Consider the following 24570-nt stretch of genomic DNA (forward strand, 5'->3'; position numbering starts at 1 on the left):
CAGATGTTTAGGCCCATTTAGGCAGTTGGAGGGGACTGGCTAAGTTCTCGGGTTGGAGACTGTCACGGTCTTGTGTTAGGTTACATTAGTGTTAGGTTACGTGTCCGACTTGATGATCTTAAGTATCTTTTGCAACGATAATGATTCTGTGATTCTGTCTTTTGCCAAACCCTTTAATAACCTTCAAATTGAAGTGTCTGGAAAGAAGCCTTAATTGTCTTTCTTCCCCTTATTGGGCTTGTGTAGTATTTTATTCAGCTGACCTGCTTTAGCAGGGGGGTTGGACCAGATGATCTCTAAAGGTCCCTTCCAACCCTACCATTCTATGATTCTATGAAACACGAAAAAAATAAAATTCAGAATTAAGGAGCTTTAGCATGTGTGATATTGCCATGTTACAATCCTCATGACTTATGGAACTTCTTTGTTTACTTAGACCTCTCATTTGCCATAGCACGGACCAGTTTACCCAACATCTTGAGATTACATCCTAAATGGACTTGATCATCTTAAAGGTCTTTTCCAGCCAAACAGTTCTATTATTCTAAAATAAGGGTGAAATATCTGTGTTTCAGAGAGCTGGAACCCAGGAGGTTCCTAATGCTGGAACTGGCCGTGGTGGGAAACTCTTTGCCAGGAGAAGGTTGGGACTGGGAGGACCAGGAGTGGGAGGCAGCCTCAGCAGGAGGTGGGGAAGGGGGTCGTGGGAGGGTGTCACATCCCGTTAAGAAATGAGTCAGTTTGCAACTCTAATTAAAGCCCAGGCTGTGTGCTGAGGGGAAAGGAGGTGGTGGGGGAGCAGGAGCACAGACACAATGTGAGAGGTGGAGCATCCTCTACCAGCCATGAGTCAGAGGAACCAGGGGTGACGGAGGAGCTGAAGATGGGCTGAAGGAGAGGGCTTGCAGAAGAAGTAAACAAAACAAAAGTGATCAAACACACCTAAATAAAGCATTGAAGCAGGATGTGTTTAGATAGTTGGTCAAATGCTGTAAGGCCAGGAAGCTAAAATCTGTGGGGATACAGAGATAAGCTCACTCTGTGGTGTAAGGATGATGGTATTGGTTGGCTTGCTTGGCCAAACAGGGACCAAGACACACTAAAATGAGCTAGCAATGTGCCCTTATGGACAAGAAAGCCAGTGTCATTCTAGGAAGCATGAAGAAAAGTGTGGGCAGCAGGTTGAGGAAGTTTCTCCTCCCCTTCTCCTCTGCCCTGGTGGGGCATCATTTGGAGTCCTGTATCCAGTTCTGGGCTCCCCAGTTCCAGAGAGACAGGGCACTGCTGGAGAGAGGCCAGTGCAGGGCTACCAAGATGCTGAGGCGACTGGAACATCTCTGTGAGGAGAAAGGCTGTGGGACCTGGGGCTGTTCAGCCTGGAGAAGAGAAAATCATTTATACTTATAAGTTCCTAAAAGGTAGATGCCAAGAGGATGAGATGACACTTTTTTTCTGTAGTGGCCAGTGCGAGGCCAAGGGGTAACGAGCACAAGCTGCAACACAAAAAGTTCCTCTTAAACACAAGCAAAAACTTGTTTGGTGTTGAGGTGAAGGAGCCCTGGCCCAGGCTGCCCAGGGTGAGTGTGGAGGCTTCTTCTCAGGAGGTTTCCAGACACACCTGGACATGTTCCTGTGCCCCCTGATGGAGGGGAACCTGCTTGAGCAGGGGCTTGGGCTGGATGAGCTCTGCAGGGCCCTGCCAACCCCCACCATTTGCGGTCCTATGATTCTATGAAAAGGAGACTACCATATTCACGTGTTTCCCTCAGAAATGAGGCATTGATTCAATAAGAAAGACTTGGGTTAGTTACCTTCTCAGAGGTCACTTGGCCCATCTTTTCTTCCTCTGCCATGGGGGAATCACTCCTTGTGCAGCTGCAAAAACCTTGTCCTTACCCTGTCTTTCTTCGGTTTCAGGTGCAAAGTAGGTCAACCAACATGAGTGGCCTTGGGGACAGCTCAACAGACCCCGCCAACCCCGACTCTCGGAAGAGGAAAGGCTCACCTTGTGACACAGCCCAGAGGTATGTGCAACCATTCCCAATCCATCCCCTGCTGAGGCTACTTTGTCATTCCCCCCGCGTCGCTCCTGCCCGTCTGCTCGAGCAGATGGAGTCGGGTTTCAGCCACTCGGAAACGTTCACACTTCCCACCAGAACTTCGCTTTGCTTTTAGCAGTGGCTGCAGTGGAAGAGGGAGCATGATGGAAACGCGGCTCTCCATCTGCTCTGCTTGTTGTTTAGGTAGCAAATGATGATTAGAGGCTCGTTATCAAAGTTAATGTATTGATTTTATAAATGGAGAGCGCTCAGAGCATTGGAAAAGCTTTCACAGGGTAAATTTGGGGCAGATACTTCTGTGAAGTCTGCAGATGATCCCAAGCCTTCTGCCTCTTCATGCTAGTTTCCCCAGAAACCTGTGTTTTTGGAATATTCAGAAACTCTCATGGAGACCCTCTTGCTCCATGATGCAATTACAAACCAGAAAATGCTTCTATCTGAAACATCTTCATTTTTGAGTGCTGTTGTATGCTGCTTCAAAGCTCAGCTCGCAGCAGAAACGTACCTTTGCCTTATAACCGAGCCTTCCTATCCCAGACAGGTTTAAGAAGTCTTGGTTAGAAGCAGTTGTGAGCTCCTTCCATGGGCTTTTTCAGGTTCCCATCTATTTCCATGGCACTGCAGTCTGTTAGTAAGGATGAATGCACAGTGCTGCTGCTGGCTCTGGGTCTCGGCTGCCTGGGATGTCGTCATCACAGAATATTGATGCACTGAGCAAAGCCCAGGTGTATTTTCCATCACTTACAGCTCATACACAATATTCTAGACAATAAATCTAAGGCTACAGTGTTCCAATAGAGAGACGTTACATGGTTGTTTGAGAATTTCTGTTTATTGCATTTTTTGGTTGCAGCATCTCCCTCCTGTAGAGTTCACACACCTTACAAAGGCTCTGTGGTTTGTGGCTTAGCTGTACCATTAAACTGGAGACGACATTTTAATAACACTTGAGACTGTCTTACACTTAACAAATACTTCTGTAACAGTGTGAAGTATTTCCCCTTTCTGTCTGAATCATTTGAATCAGAGCCGTGAAGCCCTCATTGCTGTCTCAAGGCTGCTCTTGGAGCTGGTCCTCACTCCAGAGTTGAGTATGAGGTGAAGCCACTGGGCCTTGAGTCCCCCCAGCAGAGCCATGGGTAGCAAGGTGGACTTGGACACCTGTTCTTGAAGAAACTGCTCTCAATGAATGAGCACACATCTGGCTTTGCTTCATGTGGTCTGCCTTTGGAAAGCAGATCTCTTGTGCTTTGTTTCCTAACCTCTAAGCACTCCAAGAAAGGCTTCTACTGATGAAAGCAGGGGTCTTTGAAAATATATAGTAATGAACTGGCTGTAGAGAAGCAGAAACTTCTGGATAAAGGATTCTCCTTCCTCATGCAAGCATGAGTTTTTACATCCATAAAGCATCTACAAGCATTTTTAGAAGGGTTCACTCAAATAGTTGTCATTGGGGTTGGCTATCCAACCCCGAACGCTGGAGCTGGAGTTTTACCAAAATCCAGAATAGTCCTCACCAATGCTGTGTCTTCCTTCTTTCAGACCATCTCCCAACTTGCAGCCACGGTGGGGAGGGGCCTTATCCTCTTCCCTGAGCTGACCAGAGTCCTCTGTAATGTACTCCAGAGTAAACTCAACTTCAAAACTCCTTTGTTAAAACCTAGAAGGTTTAACTATCGCTTTTGATGATACTTGGGAGTCATGAAGAACAGCCCACTGCTGTAATATTCTCATGATGCTTTTATGTAAGGAAAATTGGCCAATTCTCCCTCCTACAATTTGAAAGTTGCCACAGCAACAGCGACATTAAGGGTTTTCATGAAATGAGCTCACCCACAACAGAGGGATTTTTTTTCTTCTCTCCCCTCTGCTGTTGCTCTTTGGTTCACAGGGAGAGCTAGGAATTAATTTGACCTTAACTAAAATATTCTCTCAGCTCCTTTGAGAAGCATTTGCATGCCCATTGCCAGGGTCACCCATACCTGTGCAAAAAAAAAGCTGAGATCCATGGCTGGACCCAGTGCTTCTGCAGCAGATGGACAGTCAACCTACCTCTGTGAAGCTGTTTTTGCTGCCTGCAGCCCCTTACTATCTGTAGACAGATGCCTGCCAGGGAAATGAAGATTCTTGTTCCCACCCAAACCCATTGCAGAAGAGTTTCTGAGTCCCACCATGTGTTTCCCATGGAAGGTCTCATCAGTGGACCTTCTGGGACCAGTGGGCCAGGCAGAAACACAGCTTATGTTCTCCATACCCACAGCTGGTCTTGCCTTTATGGGTTTTTTTCCTTTCTTTTTTGTTTCTGCTGCTCCAGTGAGTGAAAAGAAAATGAGCCATGGGCAGAAATGATGATGGAGGGCAAATCTGGTAGGCAAAAGGAGGTTCATCACAGAGGCTCATGTGTGTGATTGTCAGGTATTTTCACATGAGAACAAATTTAAGGGACAGTAAACTACCCAAGACACAATACCTACCTGTCAGACCTGGATATTGAGCTAACAAAGTGAATGGAATTAGGAAAAAATAAAGAAACATCTGTGCAGCCTACCTGAGGAACTCCTTAGACGAGAGAGAGCTAATGTGTCCCATCCCCTTTTGGAGAGATTTGTTTCTAAAGGATCTCTGCAGAGTTATCGAGGTATAAAGGCATCAAGCATGAAGCTCTGGGTGACACACACCCTCAGCAGGTAAAATAAACCGAGCTTCTTCTCGAAGCCTTCAGCTGCTAGTGGAGCTTGTTTGGCCATGTAGCACAAGCCAGAGCTCATCTGTGATGGGACACAAACCTTTTACCAAGCCAGACTTTTGGAATCAGCTTTTGTAACCAAGCATTTTCTCAGCCTCTCCATGAGCAGTGGGGCCTCTTTGAGGTCAGGAACACCTCACCGTGTCCACAGGCTTCTTGGTTTCTAGTAAATGTTAAGGATTTTCAGGCTGTGCATCTTCCCTAGAGTGCTGGGCATCCTGTAGAGGTTGCAACAAAAAACTAGGGGGCTTATGGAAACCAACCTGATAAAAGGCATCACAAGTGGTATAGGACTGTGTGGGGCATTTTGGGGTGTCCTTGTTTCATCCCATGGTTGATGTAAAGGAAAATATTTAAGGAAAGTGTGTCTTGATATGTTTCTTCCACATGCACAGTTTGCTTTAGATTTAGTTTGTGATTTGGATGCTTATAACATCTTTGGGAAAGAAATATCTTCCAGTGCCCGGGGTGGCTTCAATGACGGCTGTGTCACAGCACGTACATAGTACATTCTCGGTTCCCAGAATTTACAACTATTGATGGGAAAGCATTGGACTTCTGCAGTGGTCATGAGTTTCACAGAGTCACAGAACGGGAGGGGTTGGAAGGGACTTCTAGAGGTCATCTAGTCCAACCCCCAGAAGTTAAAAGAGTTAAAAGCAAAACTGACTACATTGGGACAAAAAGGTTGATCTCATAAATATTTTTTCATTTTCCCCCTGTCACTGTTGATTCCTGTTTTCTGTGGTGAACTCTGGTGGATGCTGTTAGCTTTTACATATGAATTTAGAATTAGACTCGGCAACAGCTGGAAGACTGGCAGCAGAAAAATAAGAGGCTGTATATAAGTATTTTTTATTGTTTTTCATGTAACTGTTTCTGAGAGGAAGACAGGGTCCTGAATGTTAGAGACTGAGTTTTGTCGGAGGTATCTGTTTCGCCTTATATGTCTTCGGTGGCATTCATTTTGGTTATGTGCATAAAAATAGACAAAAGCCTGAATGAACTCCCCAGTATTTTGGGAGCTATATGGATTAGAGCATGATTATTAGCCAGCACTTGTATTTTGGGTCTCCAGATCTGACTGAACTGAGCAGTGGTAAAAAGTCCCTAATGTGGCTTGACAGTTTTTTTCCCTTCCTCTAACAGCAATGAGAAGCGGCGACGGGAACAGGAGAACAAATATTTAGAGGAGCTGGCAGAGCTGCTGTCTGCAAACATCGGGGATATCGACACCCTGAGTGTCAAACCTGACAAATGCAAGATCCTAAAGAAGACAGTTGATCAGATCCAGCAGATGAAGAGGCTGGAGCAAGGTAAGATGGCAGCTGCCTGCCTCGGCTTGTCAGTACCCTTCAGACACTAAATCACTGCGCATAATCATGATTTAATTCATGAAAAATCATGACATAACCATTCCATTTGCAATAGTTTTACTTCTCCTGCTTTTATTGAAGCGATAGTAGGGAAAGGTATGCTTCACCTCCGTGGTTGGGCTTGTTTGAGTTGCCACCTTTGTTTCTGGGGCAAGGTGGCACTTTGTGTTTATGATTCATCCTGAAATTATTCCTTAGAGAATTTATCAGAAGGGCTTGTTACACTTATCAGCAATGCTGCTATGAACTGTGTGCAGAAACTCCATTTTATATCTGGGTAAGGTGAAGGACAGGTAGCTCTGCCACACACTGTGCAAGACTTGGTGAAGAACCATGTACCCATATCAGATCTGTTCTCTTGCCAAACAAACAGATTAGAGGGACATTAATCCACCTCCTGCTAGTGAATAGGGCACTGTAACCAATGAATAGAGATGGGATGCTTGGGAAGTAATTTAAGGTTAAAATTCACCTTGAGTGTCAACTCATAGACTGAAATGTAGAAGTTCAAAGGGCTCAAACAATGCACAGGAGAAGGAGTGAGGTGTATTAAGGAGAGGGTGACATTTTTTCAGGTCCTTGCAACTTCAGCATCCCTCTTGGAGCTGCTGTGGGTGAGCTCCAGCTTGCTCTGCAACAAGCCTGCTCAGGACTGCCCATTTTGTGTGCTCAAATACTTTGTCCTTCATGGAAACACTTTGTCCTTTGTGCACAAGGTGAATCCCGCTCAGTGTTAGTGCTGAGAGTGCATCATCCGTCAAGCATTGCCTTTGCCAAAGCTCCCATCACACGCTCCGAGTGGAGCCCTGTTGCCTGATAACAGATGTTACATTTTTCCCAAACCTCATGGCTGGAATGTGAGTCCACACATACAAGCACTTCATAGAATCATAGAATAGTTTGAGTTGAAAGGGACCTTTCATACAATCCTAGCACAGTGGAGGTTGTCAGGGTCCTGCAGAGCTCATCCAGCCCAAGCCTCTGCTAAAGCAGGTTGCTCTCGATCAGGGGGCACAGGAATACCTCCAGACAGGTTTGGAGACCTCCTGAGAAGGAGACTCCACACTCTTCCTGGGCAGCCTGGACCAAGACTCCCTCACCTCAACACCAAACAAGTTTTTGCTTGTGTTTAAGTGGAACGTTTTGTGTTGCAGCTTGTGCCTGTTACCCCTTGTCCTGGCACTGGCCACTACAGAAAAAAGTGTCACCACGTCCTCTTGACACCCACCCTTTATGTCCTTATAAGTGATGATGAGTTTCCCACTCAGCTGGCCCCTCAGCATCTTGGTAGCCCTGCGTTGGCCTCTCTCCAGCAGTTCCCTGTCTCTCTGGAACTGGGAAGCCCAGACCTATACACAGAACTCCAGACGAGGCCTCACCAGGGCAGAAGAGGATAATAACTTCCTTTGACCTGCTGCCCACACTCTCTTCATGCCCCTTAGGATGCCATTGGCCTTCTTTCCCATGAGGGCACATTACTGGCTCATACTTTAGATGACCTTTAAAGATCATCTAGTGCAAATCCCCCACTCTGGGCAGAGACAACTTCCATGAGACCAGACTGCTCAAAGCTCCATCCAACGTGCCCTTGAACACTTCCAGGGATGGAGCATCCAATGGCCTCTCTGGGCAACCTGTGCTAGGGCCTCACCACAAAAAATGTCTTCCTTATATCTAGTCTAAATTTCCCCTCCTTTAGTTTCCAATCATCACCCCATGTCCTGTCACAAGCCAGGTGCTGCCATAGGTCCTTCCCAGTTCACTATTATTTTAGGCCCTGAATTTTGGGGCACGCAGGGACAAAGCATTCAGCTCACATTGCATGGGCTGCCCAGGCTCCCTGATGAACAAGAGCAACTGCTTTTAGATTTCATTCACGTTGTGCCTGGGCTCTGAAAGGAGTTTGGTAGAGGGTGAGTACGCCCAGGTTCCTGCTTGCTGCCACTTCACTGTTCATTAGTTTTCTTGACATTGCACAGCAGGGCTGAACATTAACTAGGACAAGCACTACTTAAAAATATTATGCCTTGAGCTTTGCTCCGTGTTGCTGGCTTATCTAGCACAGAGCCAAATTACTGAAGAAAAGAAACTTCACCTGTATTTGTTCTTAGCAGTTTTACTGCGAGAGCATTTCTTATGAGGAGGTAAGAAAAATGAGGTAAAAAAATCAGAGTATTTGTGGCCACAGACTATCTTCTGTCCTTGTTGTTATATCAAGTGTTAAACATTGTGGTTCCCTGCCTGTGTCCTTCCTCCTTCTCTCTATTTCTCAGCCATAAAGCTGATTAATATTTGCTAACTACCAAAGATATGTCTTTGTTGCTAAAGTGTTGGGAATGGTAACATATCCTGCTGTGCGAGGCCATGCTTCTTCTAATGCTCTGTTAGGATACCCACCTGGAGCCATGATTTCATGTAAGAGAGGAGCTGAGGAGTTTGGACTTTGCAGTGTCGTGTTACAGCATGCTCAGGACAACCCAGCAAATCACAGAAATCCCAGCAAATGATGTTGTTCAGCCCAATCACAGGCAAAACCAGTAAGCACCAGGGAAAACGATGCTAAACCTTGTAGCAGAGCAGATTTCAGTGATTAAAAAAAATACCCCAACCAATGTCTTATTATTAATTCAATTTGGAAAACATGCCAGGCGTGGAGCTGGGGAGATTGGAAAGAGGCAGGTGGCAGCCTGGTGGGAGCAGGGACGTCCCGGGGACATCCTCCCTGCTGCAGCCCTGAAGGGTTTGGAGGTCACATCCCATCATCTTTCCCCTACTCCTGAACCTCCGCCACGGGACATCCTTGGCTTTAGGGGTGGAGGAGATGGCAGAATCTTGCAGATGGATTGCACGCAGGGGCTGAGCCCTCCCTCCCATCCCCCTGCCTGCTGGGCTGCTATTTAAAGTATGAAGCAAATGCTTTTAGAAAAGATTCCTAGGTCTGGACACCTTCCAATGTTAGTAATGTACAGTTGGCAGAACAAGCGGTTTGCGGCTGTGGCAGCAACCTGAAATTCATCTGCCAGGACAGCAATAAACACAGCGGAGGAAGAGGGTAGACAGTGAATTTTTCAGCCTTTGTCCATCCCACAAAAGTTTTTTTTCAAGTTTGATTTGAGTGTTGGAGCCCTGAACTGTGCCTGCATGCAGTTGCTTGCTGGGGAAGGAGGTGAAAAGGCCACCAATGTCTCCTGAGAGGTGTGGAGTTCAGTAAGAAGATCTCTCTGGAGCATCCTGCCTGGGCTTCATGGAGCAGAAGTCCATCCATGTGGACCTGCCTTCCTTTTGCTTTCGAATTGGCCTCATGTCCAGAACAGGAATGCCATAGGTGTTCTCCTGGGGTGGGTCCTCTGCTGTGGGGCGTTGCTGTGAGACAGACTTGGTGTCCATCCATCACATGGAGCTGAGCTAGTCATTTGAATTCAGAGCAGTGCAGCGGCAGTCAAAACCCCAGGGATGGAGGCAAGCTGGACAGCTTCACTGCTCGAGGTGTGTCTCTGGCTTGTAAGGTAGGCAGAGGTGACATGAAGGCTTTTGGAAGAAACCATCAGGGCAGTGTGGTGGAGCTGTGATGGAGTCAGGCTATAGGAAGGGAGAAGGCTTCATTACCACTGGGAAGACAACTGATGTATAGCTGCAAATGTAAAAATAATGTGTCTTGGTCATACAGAAGAGTACAAAAATGGGCAGAGGTATTGGAAAAGCTGTGTTGATGCACAGATCACACTTGTTTTGTTCCTTTTCTGTAAAATGATGTAATACTTGATGCCTACCCTATAAAGGTGAGGGTCACCCCTGCACCGAGGAGAAGCACAGGCTTGGCTTCCAATGTGCCTGTCACACCAGACTCTGCAGTGGCACTTTGGCTCCAGAAAAGTATTTCCTTTTCATTGAATCACAGAATCACTGAATGGTGGGGGTTGGCAGGGCCCTGCAGAGCTCATCCAGCCCAACCCTCTGCTCAGGCAGGTTCCTCTCCATCAGGGGGCACAGGAATGTGTCCAGGCGGGTTTGGAAACCTCCCGAGAAGGAGCCTCCACACCCTCCCTGGGCAGCCTGAGCCAGGGCTCCTTCACGTAATCAACAAAGGAGTTTCTCCTTGTGTTTAAGTGGAACTTTTTGTGTTCCAGCTTTCACCCATTACCCCTTGTCCTGGCACTGGAGACAACAGAAAAACAGAAAAGCTGAAGACACCACGTCTTTTCCCAAAAGCCTTCTCCATTAGTCGCCTTCTAGAGCAGGAGTATAAACGCAGCACCTTAACAGAATGAATCAAATAGGATTGCGCTTTTCATTGCAAACTCAAACAGGCCTTGAAACCTCTCCTAAGGCATCACAAGTGACTTCACCACCACCGTGGCCAAGGGCTCTCCTTCCTCCATCCTTCCCATGGCCACCTGCCGGCAGTGGCTCACGCTGTGCTGCCGTATGTTCAGCTTCTGCAAGACTCAGCAGTTTGATGCTCATGACTTTCTGGTCCTGCAAGGTCCAAAAGCCCCAGATTTCCTCTGTAGTTGCCAAAAGAAAGGATTTATTCCGAGTTTGCTTTGATTTATATTACTTGTCTTATGAAGGGCTCCGAGTCAGCTCTTGCCTTTGCACTGCAAGGCTTCTTCTGTTGACAGAGGGGCATATGACCCGTTGTGTGACACCTTCAGCCCCAGTGTAGCCTGGCTTTTCTGTGGTGGAGCTGCTGAATGTACTCTTATAAGCGTAAAAGATAAAAAAATCTAGATCTTTCTTAATGCAGTTTTATTCTGCAATAATGCTACAGAATAGTGACCTGATTTCAGTATGTTTGAAAAGGGCACTAGGCAAAGAATCAGCTTTTTTCCAAACGTTACTGTGTTAACCTGCAAAGATGACCTTCATTTTTGAAGTTGAATTGCTTTGGGCATGGAGAGAGAGAAGGGTACTTCTTGAGTCTTTAATAATTTTCAGGGATTTCAGATATAAGAACATTTCTGTCTCTTCTGTTCTCTCCACAACTTGTTCTTCTGCTGCATGGAGGTGCGCTCTTTTGGGTCCAACAAAGCCATGGAGCAGTTGTGTCCTCCTGATAGCTTTGTTTTTTTCCTGAAGCATGGTCATAATAAGATGGACTCTTTCAGGGAAGTTTGTGCTTCTTTGTTCCCTACGACACAGCAACCCAAAAAGAAGGGGACTCTTAATTTAAGACCACTTCCTTACTTGAGGAAATAATTTTCCTTTTTGGTAAATACAGTAGGTTCATTAAATGAAGTGCATGAAATAATTATTGATTTTGTCTGCTCTGTTGCATACAATCAGTGGGCTGTCAGTGACTTTCCTTTAATTAAGTTTCCCTGCTGTCTTGTCATATGCTTGGATTTGGCCCTGGATTTATTTTGTGATATATATGTACAGCTTCTAACACAGTGAGGTCCTGGGTCCTCAGTGGGATGTATGGAAGACTTTTCAAAATGAATACTGTGTTTCTGTTTGAGCTTGAGAATACCAACACGTGGTGAGCTTTAAAAAGAGAGAAAAAAAGCCTTGACTTTGTGTTTAGTGGTGGGGAAGAGGCTTCTCCCACAGCCTGTGATGGTGGCATAAGGTTTTGGGAGGACGAGAGGAGGAGACTTTGTCCTAAGGCACTGAGTTAAGAGCCCCTTCTTGTCCTGGCAGACAAGTGATGTGGTACATTATTAAAGATCATATAATTACTCCCATAAAACCACAAAGCGAGTAATTGCGTGCAGTATGTGGAAGCGAATCGCAGAGCTGAGGCGCCCTTGGTGAGCTTTATCCCAAAGCAGAGGAACCCAGTGCAGAGCAATTAAAGCCTTTCAGCTGGTTTCTTCTGCCCAGGTCCAGCCTCCCACATTATCCTCAGTCCACAGTGTGTGTGTCCACAGCACTTATGGTCAGAGATCCACAGGGACTTTCATAAGCTTTAAGGAAATATATGGCTTGAGTCTATGTTACTGAGTCTGCAAAGGAGATGGACATCTCCAGTGCAGGAGTGGAAGGAGCCTTTGGGACTTGCCCCCTTGCTTGGCTTTGTTTTGCCAGGATAATGTAATTAAATTCTTCAGGGTATTTTTTTTCCTGTTTAGGATCCTCCTAAATTGTCTACATGTCCTTCTTTCACCAACACCAATTTGAATGCATCTTTCTTGACATGCATTGAATCACGGGCAGTATTTCCAGTTTCTGATTAAACTGCTCAGGTTCTTGGAGCTGCTACCTCTGTGCCACAAGGGGAAAGTGCTTTCTGCATGATGTCTGCTCTGCCTTGTTTATGTTTGCATTATTTTTTGCATTTCATGTTTTTGCATGCTGTTTCACTTCAACTCTTCCCTCTCCCTGTGTTGGAATCCAGTATCCTCTTGGAGAAGTCTAACATTTTACCTGGGCACCGGCAATCTGTCCAGCTGCGACCATCTCATTTCCATAAAGCTTATTCCCTTTTCTGATAGTGTTATTTGGCAAATGATCACAAAGTAAAGTCAGCTCTGGGATCAGCCCAGGTTGCTGAGGGTCTTACCTGGTTGGTATTCAGACGCCTCCAAGGACAGAGAAGCAGAAATGCCCTGGACAGTCTGCTCCAACACTCAACTGGCTTCACAGTGAACAAGGTTTTCCTCCTATCCCACCTGAACATCTCTCGCTTCACTTGCACCCATTGCTTCTCACCATGCATCGCTGTGAAGAACCTTACTCCATCACCTCCATAACCTCTTGTGGGCATGGCCAGGCTGCTGGCAGGTGCCACAAAGCCCCCTCTTCTCAAGGCTGAGGAAACCCCTTCCCTCAGCCTCTGGTCTCGGGATCAGTGCTCCAGCCCTGGCCATCTTGGTGGCCTGCACTGAATGTGCTCCAGTTTGTCTTACACTGGGATCCCAAAACTGGACACAGGATGTGACAGTCTCCTAGATGTGGTGCCCAGGTTGGCCATGGGGATGGAGCATGCTGAAAACAGAAGCCAGTGACTGCTCTACCAAGTACCAGTCACCATCAAGAGAGCCAAGGGAGAGATCAGGGGGCACTCTGGACCCCAGGCATGTCTTGCTACATTTCCACATCAGATCTCATCACGTCTGAGCTTCCTCTGTGGCCTGGAGAGCTGGCCCAGGCAGGTTGGGAGCACACTGTCACTGCTGCTTTGCAGGCAGAAATGAAGATAAACTATTAGATTCAGAGAATTCAAGTGTACTTTTTGGTAGTTCTTTGTGCTGGGTAAACACAGAGGTCCTTCAGTGGTCCCACAAGAGGACACTTTCATGCAGTGTAAGAAAAAAGTTGTAGAGTTTTGCCTAGTCAGAAAAGAGATGACTCCCTAGTTCAAGAGAGACAGGGAATTGCTGGAGAGAAGTCAGTGCAGTGCTACCAAGATGCTCTCTGAGGAGGAAAAGCTGTGGGATCTGGGGATGTTTAGCCTGGTGAAGAGAAGGCTGAGAGGGGACCTCATCAACACTTGTAATTACTTGAAGGGTGTATGTCAGGAGAATGAGGCCAGTGTTCGTTGTGTGGTGGCCAGTGCCAGGACAAGGGGTAACAGGCACAAGCTGGAACCCAGCAAGTGCCACTGGCACGGGAGGAGAAACTTGTTTGGAGTTGAGGTGAGGGAGCCCTGGCCCAGGCTGCCCAGGGAGGGTGTGGAGGCTCCTTCTTGGGAAGTTTCCAAACCCGCCTGGACACGTTCCTGTGCCCCCTGATGGAGGGGAATGTGCTTTAGCAGGTGGTTGGGCTGGATGAGCTCTGCAGGGCCCTGCCAATCCCAGCATTTGGGAATTTTGTGATCTGAGAGATGGAAACCTCATAACTTGGAAGATTTTTAAAGTGAAGGCTCAAGAAACAGCCTGAGCTCAGAGCATCCCAACTCTCATGGTCAACCATGTATTATAAACAGAAGTTTAGGTGTAACATTTGAGGTTTGACTGAAGAACAAAAGCAGCAGCAAAGTGGCATCTGAGAAGCAATGTGAGTGGAAATGTCTCCTGGAAATGGAGTAAATGAAAACTGCTTTAAGGGGTTTACATTCATTAAAGGATTTTTTAAAATTAATTAATGAAAACCACATTAAGGTTTGTGTCAAATCTAAAATGAGATTGGAATCTCTTCAGGCTACAACTGTCAGTCTGGTGCTGTGGTCTCCTCTTTAAATGCATTGACTTTATTGGAGTTATACTGATTTTGTTTGCTTCAAGGGAGGTCAGAAAAGGGGATCTTTACTTTTGCCTTAGAGTTGTGTTTTGTAGACTCTGGGTTCTCCTACCTCTGTCCCTGAGCTCAGTAAGGACCTTCTTGGCCAGAAGTGCTGTTGCAGGGTGTTTCCAGGTGCTGGGGGAGGAAAACTCTTTCTTCATCCCAAATCTGGTGGTTAAATTAACTCTGATGGAGTTACTCATGCTGCTAGAGGGAGGGATGCACACTGTTTTCGTCCCACCTCAGCAGCCAATTTTTCCCCATATGTTAGAGGGCTACAGAGAAACAAACCCTGGAGGTCAGATCAGCAGGAAGGGGGAATTCCTCCTTGGCTTATGTAGGTGCCCACTGAATGCCCTCAAGTATGAGGCTGGTCCAAGGTAAACAGTATAAACAGATACAATACTTTTAACTGTTTAACTTCATCCTTCTAGGAATCCTGAAATCCTGAAGAGGATGAAACCACCTACTTGGTTTTGGTGGAAATGAGTTTTGGATCACTTCTGTACCAGCTTTGCCCTTTAATTTGATTTATTCTTCTGTTTGGTAATTACCACCCTTCCCTAATATATTTTTATGAAACTGTTGTTCTCTAACTTCACTTGACTTGTTCAACAACCCGAACTCTCCTAGGATCTTGGTGTCAGCTATGCCTTTCCTTTAATCAACCCAACAGCTCTTTTCTGGACTTCTTCCAGCTGAACTTCATTTTTCTCGAGTGAGTTGTCCCAGACTGTCATGCTTTTCCTTACAAGATCTTACCAGTAGTGTTAGGTTGTTGCTGGTACCATCCCTAGTATGCTGGAGGTAATGGTTGTCTACTCTTGTCACTTCTATTAAGCCATCCTTAGCTTTTAGCCAAAGCCTGTGTTCTTGTTTGATGAGTGTGTGACTTCCGAGTGGTAGAAAGTGGGAGAAAACAGCACAGTTCAGCAGAACAATTAGGTATTTTTTCTACCTTTTTGTTCTCTTTCATGTGAGCAGGTCAGCCCACCCTCAAGGTGTGCATTTTCTCTCTGCATGACTGCCTTACCTCAGGAGCCAGAGGAACACCACTGGTGACCTCCCCTGACATCTTTATGCTCAAAATTTAGTTTCATGGAGCTTTTTAGGAATTTTTGCTAGATCTTGATGCTACTCAACATCTTCATGATTATGGAAGGACACACAAAATTATGTAGACCAATGCTAGACCAATGTAGCATGGACTTACAGGACTGCTGAATGGATGGTATACTGTGAAATGGTGCTTTCCAAGAAGATCTGGAGATCCTGGAAGTGAAGGCAGTCCATGGGATGTGATGAAAAGCGAGACGGGCTTTTCTTTGGTGATGTTATGTGTGTGTGGAGTTGGTGGGACAAAACTGAAGCTCAGACATGGTATCTGTCCTGGAAGGAGATTGCAAAATCCAGAGTAGACAAAGAGGAGGAAAGCCACAGAAATGAGCCAGGGGTTGGAGAAAATGTCTTGGAGCTTGGAAGGTTGAAGGGCTCTGTTGAGTGTATCCTGGGGGAGAAAAAAAAGAGTGGGGACATGGTGATGACACTATAAACACTAACAAGAATGGAAAATGCTGGCTACTAAAGAAGTTTTAAAATCCAACATAACAGAGAATGACTCAAAGTCCAGGCCAGACAAAAACAAATTAGGACTCGGGCCCAGAGCTACAACTGGGAGGGTGATTGCTCTGGGAACCAGCTGCCAAGGGAAGCAGTGGGTTGCGTCAGGTTTTGGCCAAATAGAAGTTCAGAGTTTGTGGTGGTGGAATTGGGTGAAATTTGATGTCTCTGTGATATTCAGGAGGTCGGACTGGCCAATCTAGTGATCTCTGCTAGCCTTCATCTCTGTAAATCTGAACACTTTGACTTTGAAAAATACTTTGAGAGATGGATCTTTGACCAGAGCAGCGGTAAAGCCGGGGCAAGGGTCCTCGCTTTGCTTCCTGAGCATCTGTATGGGTCCCCTGCTCAACGCCCCATCCTGCTCCCTGCAGGGGATGAAAACTTGCCTGTTATCAGAGGAATTAATTGTGGCTCACACATAAGGGGTGAAGATTTTGTTGGAGCAGGTTTGGGGATTTTCACACCCTCCTGTTCTGCGCAGTTTGGTTTCCATGTGAAATGTTAAACGGATTGCAGCCCTGCCCACGCTCTCCACAGACGTTTGTGAAGGCTGTCTCTCCATATCCTCTGGAATCTGTTTTATATCAGGGATTGATTTCAGATACAAACTCCCCCAGGTCAATACTATAAAAATCTCTGCCTGTGCAGCAACGCCAGGGAGCATCCTCTGTATATGTTTATTTTATGGAGCTGTACCACCTACAAAGCATGTCAATAAAATTCTCATCCCTGCTCTGACAGTTTTAATCTAGCTGGCAGCTTAAATATAGAGCAAGGGGAAGGGGAAGCTGCTAAGAATTGCACAGACCGCTCCAAACGGTGCCTTTATTTTAACAAGTGAACATTTGGTTATTACATCCTCAAGCTTTTAAACATCTCACACTGTCAAGAACTAATAAATCCTTTAGCACCTCACCGTTAGAAGAGGACCTGATAGGATGTAACAGGCATGTGGATCATGCAGAGAGTCATAAACCACCTGTAGGAATCACTCCTCCTCTTGCCTTCTGCTATGCCAGATTAGCTTTTTTTTTACCCTCTTTTCTCTTTTTCTCCTTGATTCCATCTCATTTTTACAAGCAGCAGGAAGAAAGGAGGAAAAAAAACCCAACCCTTTCTTTGAAAACACTTTTGCTGGCCCACCTTACCAGTTCATAGAAATGGGCAAACGTATTTTAAGATTCTTCTTCTCCCAGGATAATAGCCCCAGTGAATTTGCCTCCTCTGAGCTTGTCCTCTCTCTGCTCTGGACCTTGGTTTGTTTAGTTGATGATCAGAAAGAGGTTCATTCATCCTGTGAGCTGGCAGCTCTTTGAGTGCAGGAGCAAGACAATGGGCATCTGTCCCACCTCTCTTCAAGCAGCCATGATGGGACCATCTCATCAAGTCTCCTGTTAAATAGAGGGGGTTCAGAGGGAAAGTCACCCCAGTCAACTATTGACTCCTCAGAGCACCCAGCAGTGCAAGCATTACCATGCCTAAGAAGCAAGAAGTAGCACAATAAAACTCTTTTTTACGGGAAAAAAAAAATCCAAAACCAAACCAAACCCAAGCTTAGAGTCAGCCATGCAAGTCCTTCTGTTTCCATTTCAGATTTTCTCCTGAACAAACTTTTAGAGACTTTAATCCTCCTAACACTTCTGTGGTCAGAGGAAATGAAGGGAGATTTGTACAGGGAGAAAATAGCTTTTGTTATGCCAAGCAGTATGGTTGGGCAAAGCAAACAAACTCACTGGGATATGAGGGTGAGAGATGCAGGAGCTGTCTCCTTCCCTCTGAGGCCTCTGTATTCCCCTGTGCCCAGTGTCTCCAGAGCCCCATGATTTCAATGTGGGGTGTTTGGGGGTACTTCAAACTTCAGCAGAGCCAACATAGAGAGACAATGTCAAGAGCTCTCGCAGAGAGCCAATTACAACATTTGGGTCGTATAAAGTGATATTCCTCAATGATCCTTCTGGCAATTCTGTTCAGGAAGATCCTCTTTCATGACAGGTTTTCATTAACTCATTGGACCTCCAGTCTCAGCTAACGACCCTTTAAATCGTGTTACGATGAGTGGGATTGATGAAAGCCAAAGTCGGGTTCCTCAGGCTGATGTTCACCCTGGGTTTGGTGCAGCTGCAGTGAATTACGTGTGTGAGTAGTTTCTTACGGGAGCAGGATATAGTTTGGACCGTCCTAAAGTTTGGAATAATTATTATGGTTCTTCAAAAAGTAGTTGACAAATAGCTGCATCCTGGCCCTAGTTTGCAGAACCCAGTTGCATGAGTCTCTCTGGGATTTCCTGGGAAGAAAACAGAGAATAGATATTTAAATCATAGAATCACAGAATTGTTTTGATTGGAAAAGACCTTTAAGATCCTCGAGTCAGACCCTTCACCTCTCATGCTGCCAAGCCCATCACTAACCCATGTCCCTCAGCACCTCAGCTACACGGCTTTGCAATAGCTCCAGGGATGGGGACTCCACCAGCTCCCTGGGCAGCCTGGGGCAGGGGCTGACAACCCTCTCAGGGAAAAAGTTCTTCCTCAGCTACAATCTAAACCTCCCCTGGGGCAACTTGAGGCCATTTCCTCTTGTCCTGTCATTCATTACTGGGAAGAATAAACCAAACCCCACTTCACTACCACCTCCTGTCAGGTGTTTGTATATTCAGCCTTGCTCTGAACTCTCCCGGGCACCCACCTGCTTCAGGACAGGGAGCTGTACATTCATGCACCCACTGCAAACATCCAGCATCTGGTGCTGCACCCACAGTTCTGCAGGTAATGGTGGTACTGGAAGTTCCTTTTGGAGTTGAGGTTCTCCTGAATAGGCTCTGTGTAGAGTGACAAAAAGCAGTCTTCACTTGTGTTGCTTGATCTGTCTCCTCTGGGTGGCTTCCCATACCAGGAGGCTCCATCTTCTTTAGGTAGCTTCCCATACCACAAGTCTCATCTTCCCTGGGTGGCTTCCCATACCACATGACTTGCTCCTGTCCACTCCATATTACCCAGGGGCATCTCGTGGCCTGTAGCTGCACTTGCACCTACGGACCACACTCACATACACATCAGCGTTCCAGCCACCTCTCAGTCTTTTTACACCACAAAATCTGCCTTTACCTCCAATAGATCCCTTTGGTGTAGCAGGAAAAGCAAATTGATCTCCTCACTAGCTCAGATTGACAGCTCTCCCTTTGCAGCCGAGGAGAGACAGATGGGAGGCACGAGGAAGTGGGGTTTGGAGGAGTGGGGGGGAAGTGCTGCTCCCTCAGCTCCCCCTTCACCACGCTCGAGCTCTGCATTGTCTGCATCTCTTTCCCGCTGCAGCTCACATATTTGCCTGTGCAACTTGAGCATAAAGCTGGTTCAACGATTGACATGAGTGAATTTTTAATAGTAACTTCTCATGGACTTTAGCATGTGACGTACCAGGCCTTCAAAATGCTGTGTCTGGAGAAAAGACAGGCTAATTCTTTGCAAAATGAATCAAGTTGGATCATTAAAATGGCACAGCAATGTATATTAAGCCTGCAGGAGGAGAGTGAAGGCTGTACCAGGGCTGAATTAAAGTGTGGAGGGCAGCTACTTGTGGCCCTTTCTCATCTCTGCCGATTTGGCTGTGCAGAGTTGACACAGTTTTTGAGCAAATTAAATTTTTTTGGATTTGAGATAAAAGGTGGGTTTTTTTTCTTCTCCCTTTATTCCTTCCCCCAGCAAGATGGAGATGTTCTACCTGCTTCAACATTGACTATAAAAAAGTCTCAGCTCCTTCTGCCTGTTCTCTCCTGTCAGCATTCAGCACTCATTAATTTTGCATTCACTCAGCACCGTATAATTTTTCCTGACATTGTTCAGACAACCAGCCTTTTTTATTTAAAACATCTCGACACCATTAATGTTTAACTCTAAAAGGTGTGAAGACAGAAAGAAATACCCCTTTCCTTCTGTTGTAGTGGCAGCACGCTTTGCTCTGCTCTCTTTGCTTTGAACAAGGATTTTATCAGAAACAGAAAAATAGAATTTCCAACATAAACTTTGCCAAAGAGACTGATGTTTGCTGGTCAGAACAAGGACCAGTGTCTTGGTTTTAGTCTAACGTTGTCGTACACTACTGGAGCACGATGCCCTTTGCCTTGGGGCATGGACAGATGTGCTCTTGCACTCCATCTGGAGTCCTTCAGGAGGGAGCTACCAGCTGGTGAACCACCATGATGTGTGAAAGCAGCATTGTTTGAAGCTAAACCTGATGCCTTTGGGGTTGAGCGCATTCATATGGCATGTCCCAGTTCTGGGCTGCCCAGTTCCAGAGAGACGGGGAACTGCTGGAGAGAGGCCAGTGCAGGGCTACCAAGATGCTGATGGGACTGGAACATCTCTGTGAGGAGGAAAAGCTGCAGGACCTGGGGCTGTTCAGCCTGGAGACAAGAAGGCTGAGGAGGAGTCCCTCACTGATGCTAAGAAATCCCTAAAGGGTGGGTGTGGAGAGGATGGGGCCAGTGTTCGTTGTGTGGTGGCCAATGCCAGGACAAGGGATAACGGGCACAAGCTGGAACCCAGCAAGTGCCAGTGGCACAGGAGGAGAAACTTGCTTGGTGTTGAGGTGAGGGAGCCCTGGCCCAGGCTGCCCGGGGAGAGTGTGAAGGCTCCTTCTCGGGAGGTTTCAAAACTTGCCTGGACATGTTCCCGTGCCCCCTGATTGAGGGAAACCTGCTTTGGCAGGTTGTTGGTCTGGATGAACTCAGCAGTGCTCTGACAACCCTCACCATTCGAGGATGCTATGATTGTGTAACAGCATCTTGACTCAGAACATGTCGAACTTTTTAATCCACACCAGCGCAAGCTGAAGAAGTGTGTGTGGTTATGCATCAGGTTTCTTCAGATGAAAAATGGGAGTGTGAATGCAGAGTTGTGACTTAGGCTCATGAAAGGGAAGTACATATCTATCCTCCCTCAGGTCCTCACTTGAAAGGACGTCACAGGTTGCCATTCAGTGGACTGCACAGAATCATATAACCATTTTGGATGGAAAGGACATTTAAGATCATCAAGTCTAAAAAGATGGTTAGGATGAGGGCATCACTGGAATATATTCTTTGTAATTTATAATGAAATGAGTTAAAAGAAGACTTAATTTATTTGCATTTTATAGTCCTGAGGCACTTGGTTGTGCCTGTTCCTGGGTAGATATGTGTTTAAAAAAATAAGAAAAAGTCTATTAAAAGACCTAATGAAATTCCTGACTCCAGTGTGGTGGAGGTGGCTGTATCCCTTTTGCTGATGTGAACTACCATCAGCTCTGTGTGGCAAATTGCACTGAAATATTGTGGGATGCTGTCTTGGTTTTGAAACATCACTGTTAAGCTGTTTTTCAGGTAACTGGAAGAGTAAGTCAAGCTTCTGTGTTAATATTAGACAGCAGCTTGTTGTGTCTTTTCCTATGGTTGGTTTCCTATGGTTGTTGTGTCTTTTTCATATGGTTTAAAGGCTTCTTTGAAATCACCAACTTCGATACAAACCCAGTGAGACTCTATCTTAAAATAAGAATTTAAAATTGATCAGGCAAATCTTCTCTAAAAATGTCTTTGTCTCTGCTTTGGCTGTAAGGGGAGCGTGAGGTGTGTAGCTCATGTGGGAACATCTCCGTCCTACACTTCGTGAGATGGATCTCACCTTGGTCTCCTGGCACTCCCTCCTGTGTTGTTGCACACATTTCAGGAGCACTCTAAGTCTCTTCACTCACAGACCATTGTGATGGATGGTGCAAATCACAGAATCACCAACTGGTGATTCTCTCAGCATCTTGGTAGCCCTGCACTGGCCTCTCTCCAGCAGTTCCCTGTCTCTCTTGAGCCCAGAACTGGACACAGGACTCCAGGTGAGGCCTCAGCAGGACAGAGCGGAGGAAGAGGAGAAGCTCCCTTGACTTGCTGCCCACACTCTTTTTCATGCCCCCCAGGATGTCACTGGCCTTCTTGCCCACGAGGGCACATTGCTGCTCATGTTCATTTGCTGCCCACCAGCACTCCCAGGTCTCTCTCTGCAGAGCTGCTCTCCAGCAGGTCACCCCCAGCCTGTCCTGGTGCAGGGGCTTGTTCCTCCCCAGGTGCAGGATTCTGCACTTGCCCTTGCTGAACCTCAGGAGGTTCCTCTCTGCCCCACTCTCAGCCTGTCCAGACCTGGCTGAATGGCAGCACAGTCTCTGGTGAATCAGCCAGTCCTCCCAGTTTGGTGCCATCAGGGAACTTGCTGAGGGTCACTCTGTTCCCTCATCCAGGTCGTTGATGAAGATGTTGAACAAGACTGGTCCTAGAACCATCCCCTGGGGAACTCCACTGACTACAGGCCTGTGATTGGACTCGGTGCCATCACCACCCTCTGGGCTCTGTCATTCAGCCAGCTCTCGATCCACCTCACTGTCCATTCATCCAAGCCACACTGCCTGAACTTTTTGATGAGGATGTTATGGCAGACAGTGTCAAAGGTCTTGCTGATGTCTAGGTGGATGACATCCACTGCTTTCCTCTCATCTAGCCAGCCAATCATGCCATCAGAGAAGGCTATCCAGTTGGTCAAGCAGGATTTTCCTCCCTCGCCTCCTCGGTCAAGCAGGATTTCCCCTTGGTAAATCCATGTAGACTCCCCCTGATAACCATCTTTTCCTTCATGTGTTTAGAGATGGCATCCGGGATGAGCTGTTCCATCACCTTTCCAAGTGAGACTGACTGGCCTTTGTGAAGCCTGGAATGACACTGGCCATCCTCACAGTCCTCACCTGTGCTCCATGGTCATTCAAAAACAATGGAGATTGGCTTGGTAAAGCAGGCGAGCACAGGGCTCTGAAAGAGCTGTGCTGAGCTCTGAAAGCCAAGATCTGCTTTTCTATTTCTTGCACTGGTATTTTCAAGCTCTGAATCTCACAGATTGTATTTTTCCACAGCTTTTTAAATTCATAGATCAGATAATTTCCTTCCTCCTACTAGAATAAAAAGTTACACAACCTAAGAGCTGCTGATTTCCATACAGTGTTTTAGAGGAATCTGGTATTTGTGGAAGTGAAGAAGGGAGGACTCTGGGCTAGAGTTTTCTGCATCTGTCTCCTTGTTAATATGCTGACAATAAATAGGGGAGCATTGGGCAAATCTCAGCTTCCACAGCTTGAATTTTGATTTAGGATATCTCCAAAGAAGCCATTGTGCTCCAAGCCTCTGCCCTGTCCGCTGTGTACAATGGTCTTCCTTGGAAACTGACTTAATCTCTCGGTTGAGTTTGTATCTTCCTCCACTTATTGATCTCCTGGGATGGCCAGGCCACCACCACTAGCAGCAGCTGGTGATGCTCAGAGGCTTTCCCCAAACATGCCCTAACCTGATAGATAGTGCTAGACATGTCTTGTGCCTTGAGTACTGTTTAAAAACTCAAAAGTGTTTCCATTTCTATGCTCTAGATTTCCTTTACCTGCTGCTTTCCAGCATCAAGATCATTGTCTTTTTCTCCTCTTGTGGCCTTTTTAAACCAATTTTTTCCTTCTCCACTGGAAGTTGCCCTTGGTGCCCATCTTCAGCCCCCGAGTTTATTTTTATGGCAGGTTAGGTTTTTTTCCTGTTGAGTTTACTGGATTGATAAACCTGGTTGCAGGCACTAATTAAAGGCACAGTTTTCTGCCACATTCTTGATCTGTGGGTGCACTGAGTCTGTTCCTTCTGATTTTAATTAACTAAGAATCAAAGCTCCTCATTTGGGAAATTACAGATGTAGATTTTTTTTTTTTTGCCTCATACATCTTTTAAACAACAGATAGAACAAATCCTGACTGAGAGCTGGGGGACTAGCAAGATGCTGAGGGGATTGGAACATCTCTGTGAGGAGGAAAGCCTGTGGGACCTGGGGCTGTTCAGCCTGAAGAAAACAAGGCTGAGAGGGGACTTCATCGACGCATATCAAAAGGGCAGGTGTGGAAAGGATGGGGCCAGTCTTTGTTGTGTGGTGGCCAGTGCTGGGATGAGGGGCGTGTTCCTTAGCCTCCTGATCGAGGGGAACCTGCTTTAGCAGTGGATGGAACTGGAAGAGCTCTGGAGAGCCCTTCCGACCCCCACCATCCTAGGATTCTGTGTGATCCTGTGATTTGGGTGTCTTCCTCAGTAAGATGCGTCTCCTTGATTTCAACATGCAGCAGAGCTGGGTGGGAGGAAGGTGTCGCTTCTCAGAGGTTGTTCAAGTGAGATAAACTGTGATTCTTCCTTGAAACAGGATGTGCAGGGAGTCCTCTCAGTCATTACTAGAGATAAGAGACCAACTCTCACCTCACTACAACTTCCTGTCAGGTAGTTGCAGAGAGTGATCATGTGTCCCCCCAGCCTCCTCTTCTCCAAACTAAAAAAAACCCTAGTTCCCTCAGTCACTCCTCATCAGACTTGCTGCAGCCCTTCCTGCCTGGCCAGGGCTCACACTAACAGCCTCCCGAGTTGCTCCCAGAGATTAGGGTTTATTCACAATTATGTCCTGCAAGATGGGGATTCCCATCATTCCCAAATTGCATCCAGAGAGGCTGAGAGAACCTCTCAGCTTTCCCGGAGGAAACACAGTCATGGATATGGAGGAGCAAAACAGAACAGCCC

General features: G+C 46.4%; 1 protein-coding gene across 5 annotated transcripts in view; it reads left to right on the forward strand.

Annotated features, from left to right (window-relative positions):
• The window catches only part of NCOA1 (nuclear receptor coactivator 1), a 193297-nt gene that overhangs the window by 124692 nt on the left and 44035 nt on the right, over positions 1–24570 (forward strand). For all 5 annotated transcript variants that reach the window (XM_061990185.1, XM_061990187.1, XM_061990186.1 and 2 more), the window contains 2 exons: positions 1918–2024; positions 5956–6122. In XM_061990185.1, the coding sequence (XP_061846169.1) occupies positions 1939–2024; positions 5956–6122 (253 nt within the window). In that variant the 5' untranslated portion in view covers positions 1918–1938. The remainder of the gene's footprint in view (positions 1–1917; positions 2025–5955; positions 6123–24570) is intronic.

This window comes from Colius striatus, chromosome 2 (genome assembly GCF_028858725.1).
Source record: "Colius striatus isolate bColStr4 chromosome 2, bColStr4.1.hap1, whole genome shotgun sequence".
NCBI classification, from domain to species: domain Eukaryota; kingdom Metazoa; phylum Chordata; class Aves; order Coliiformes; family Coliidae; genus Colius; species Colius striatus.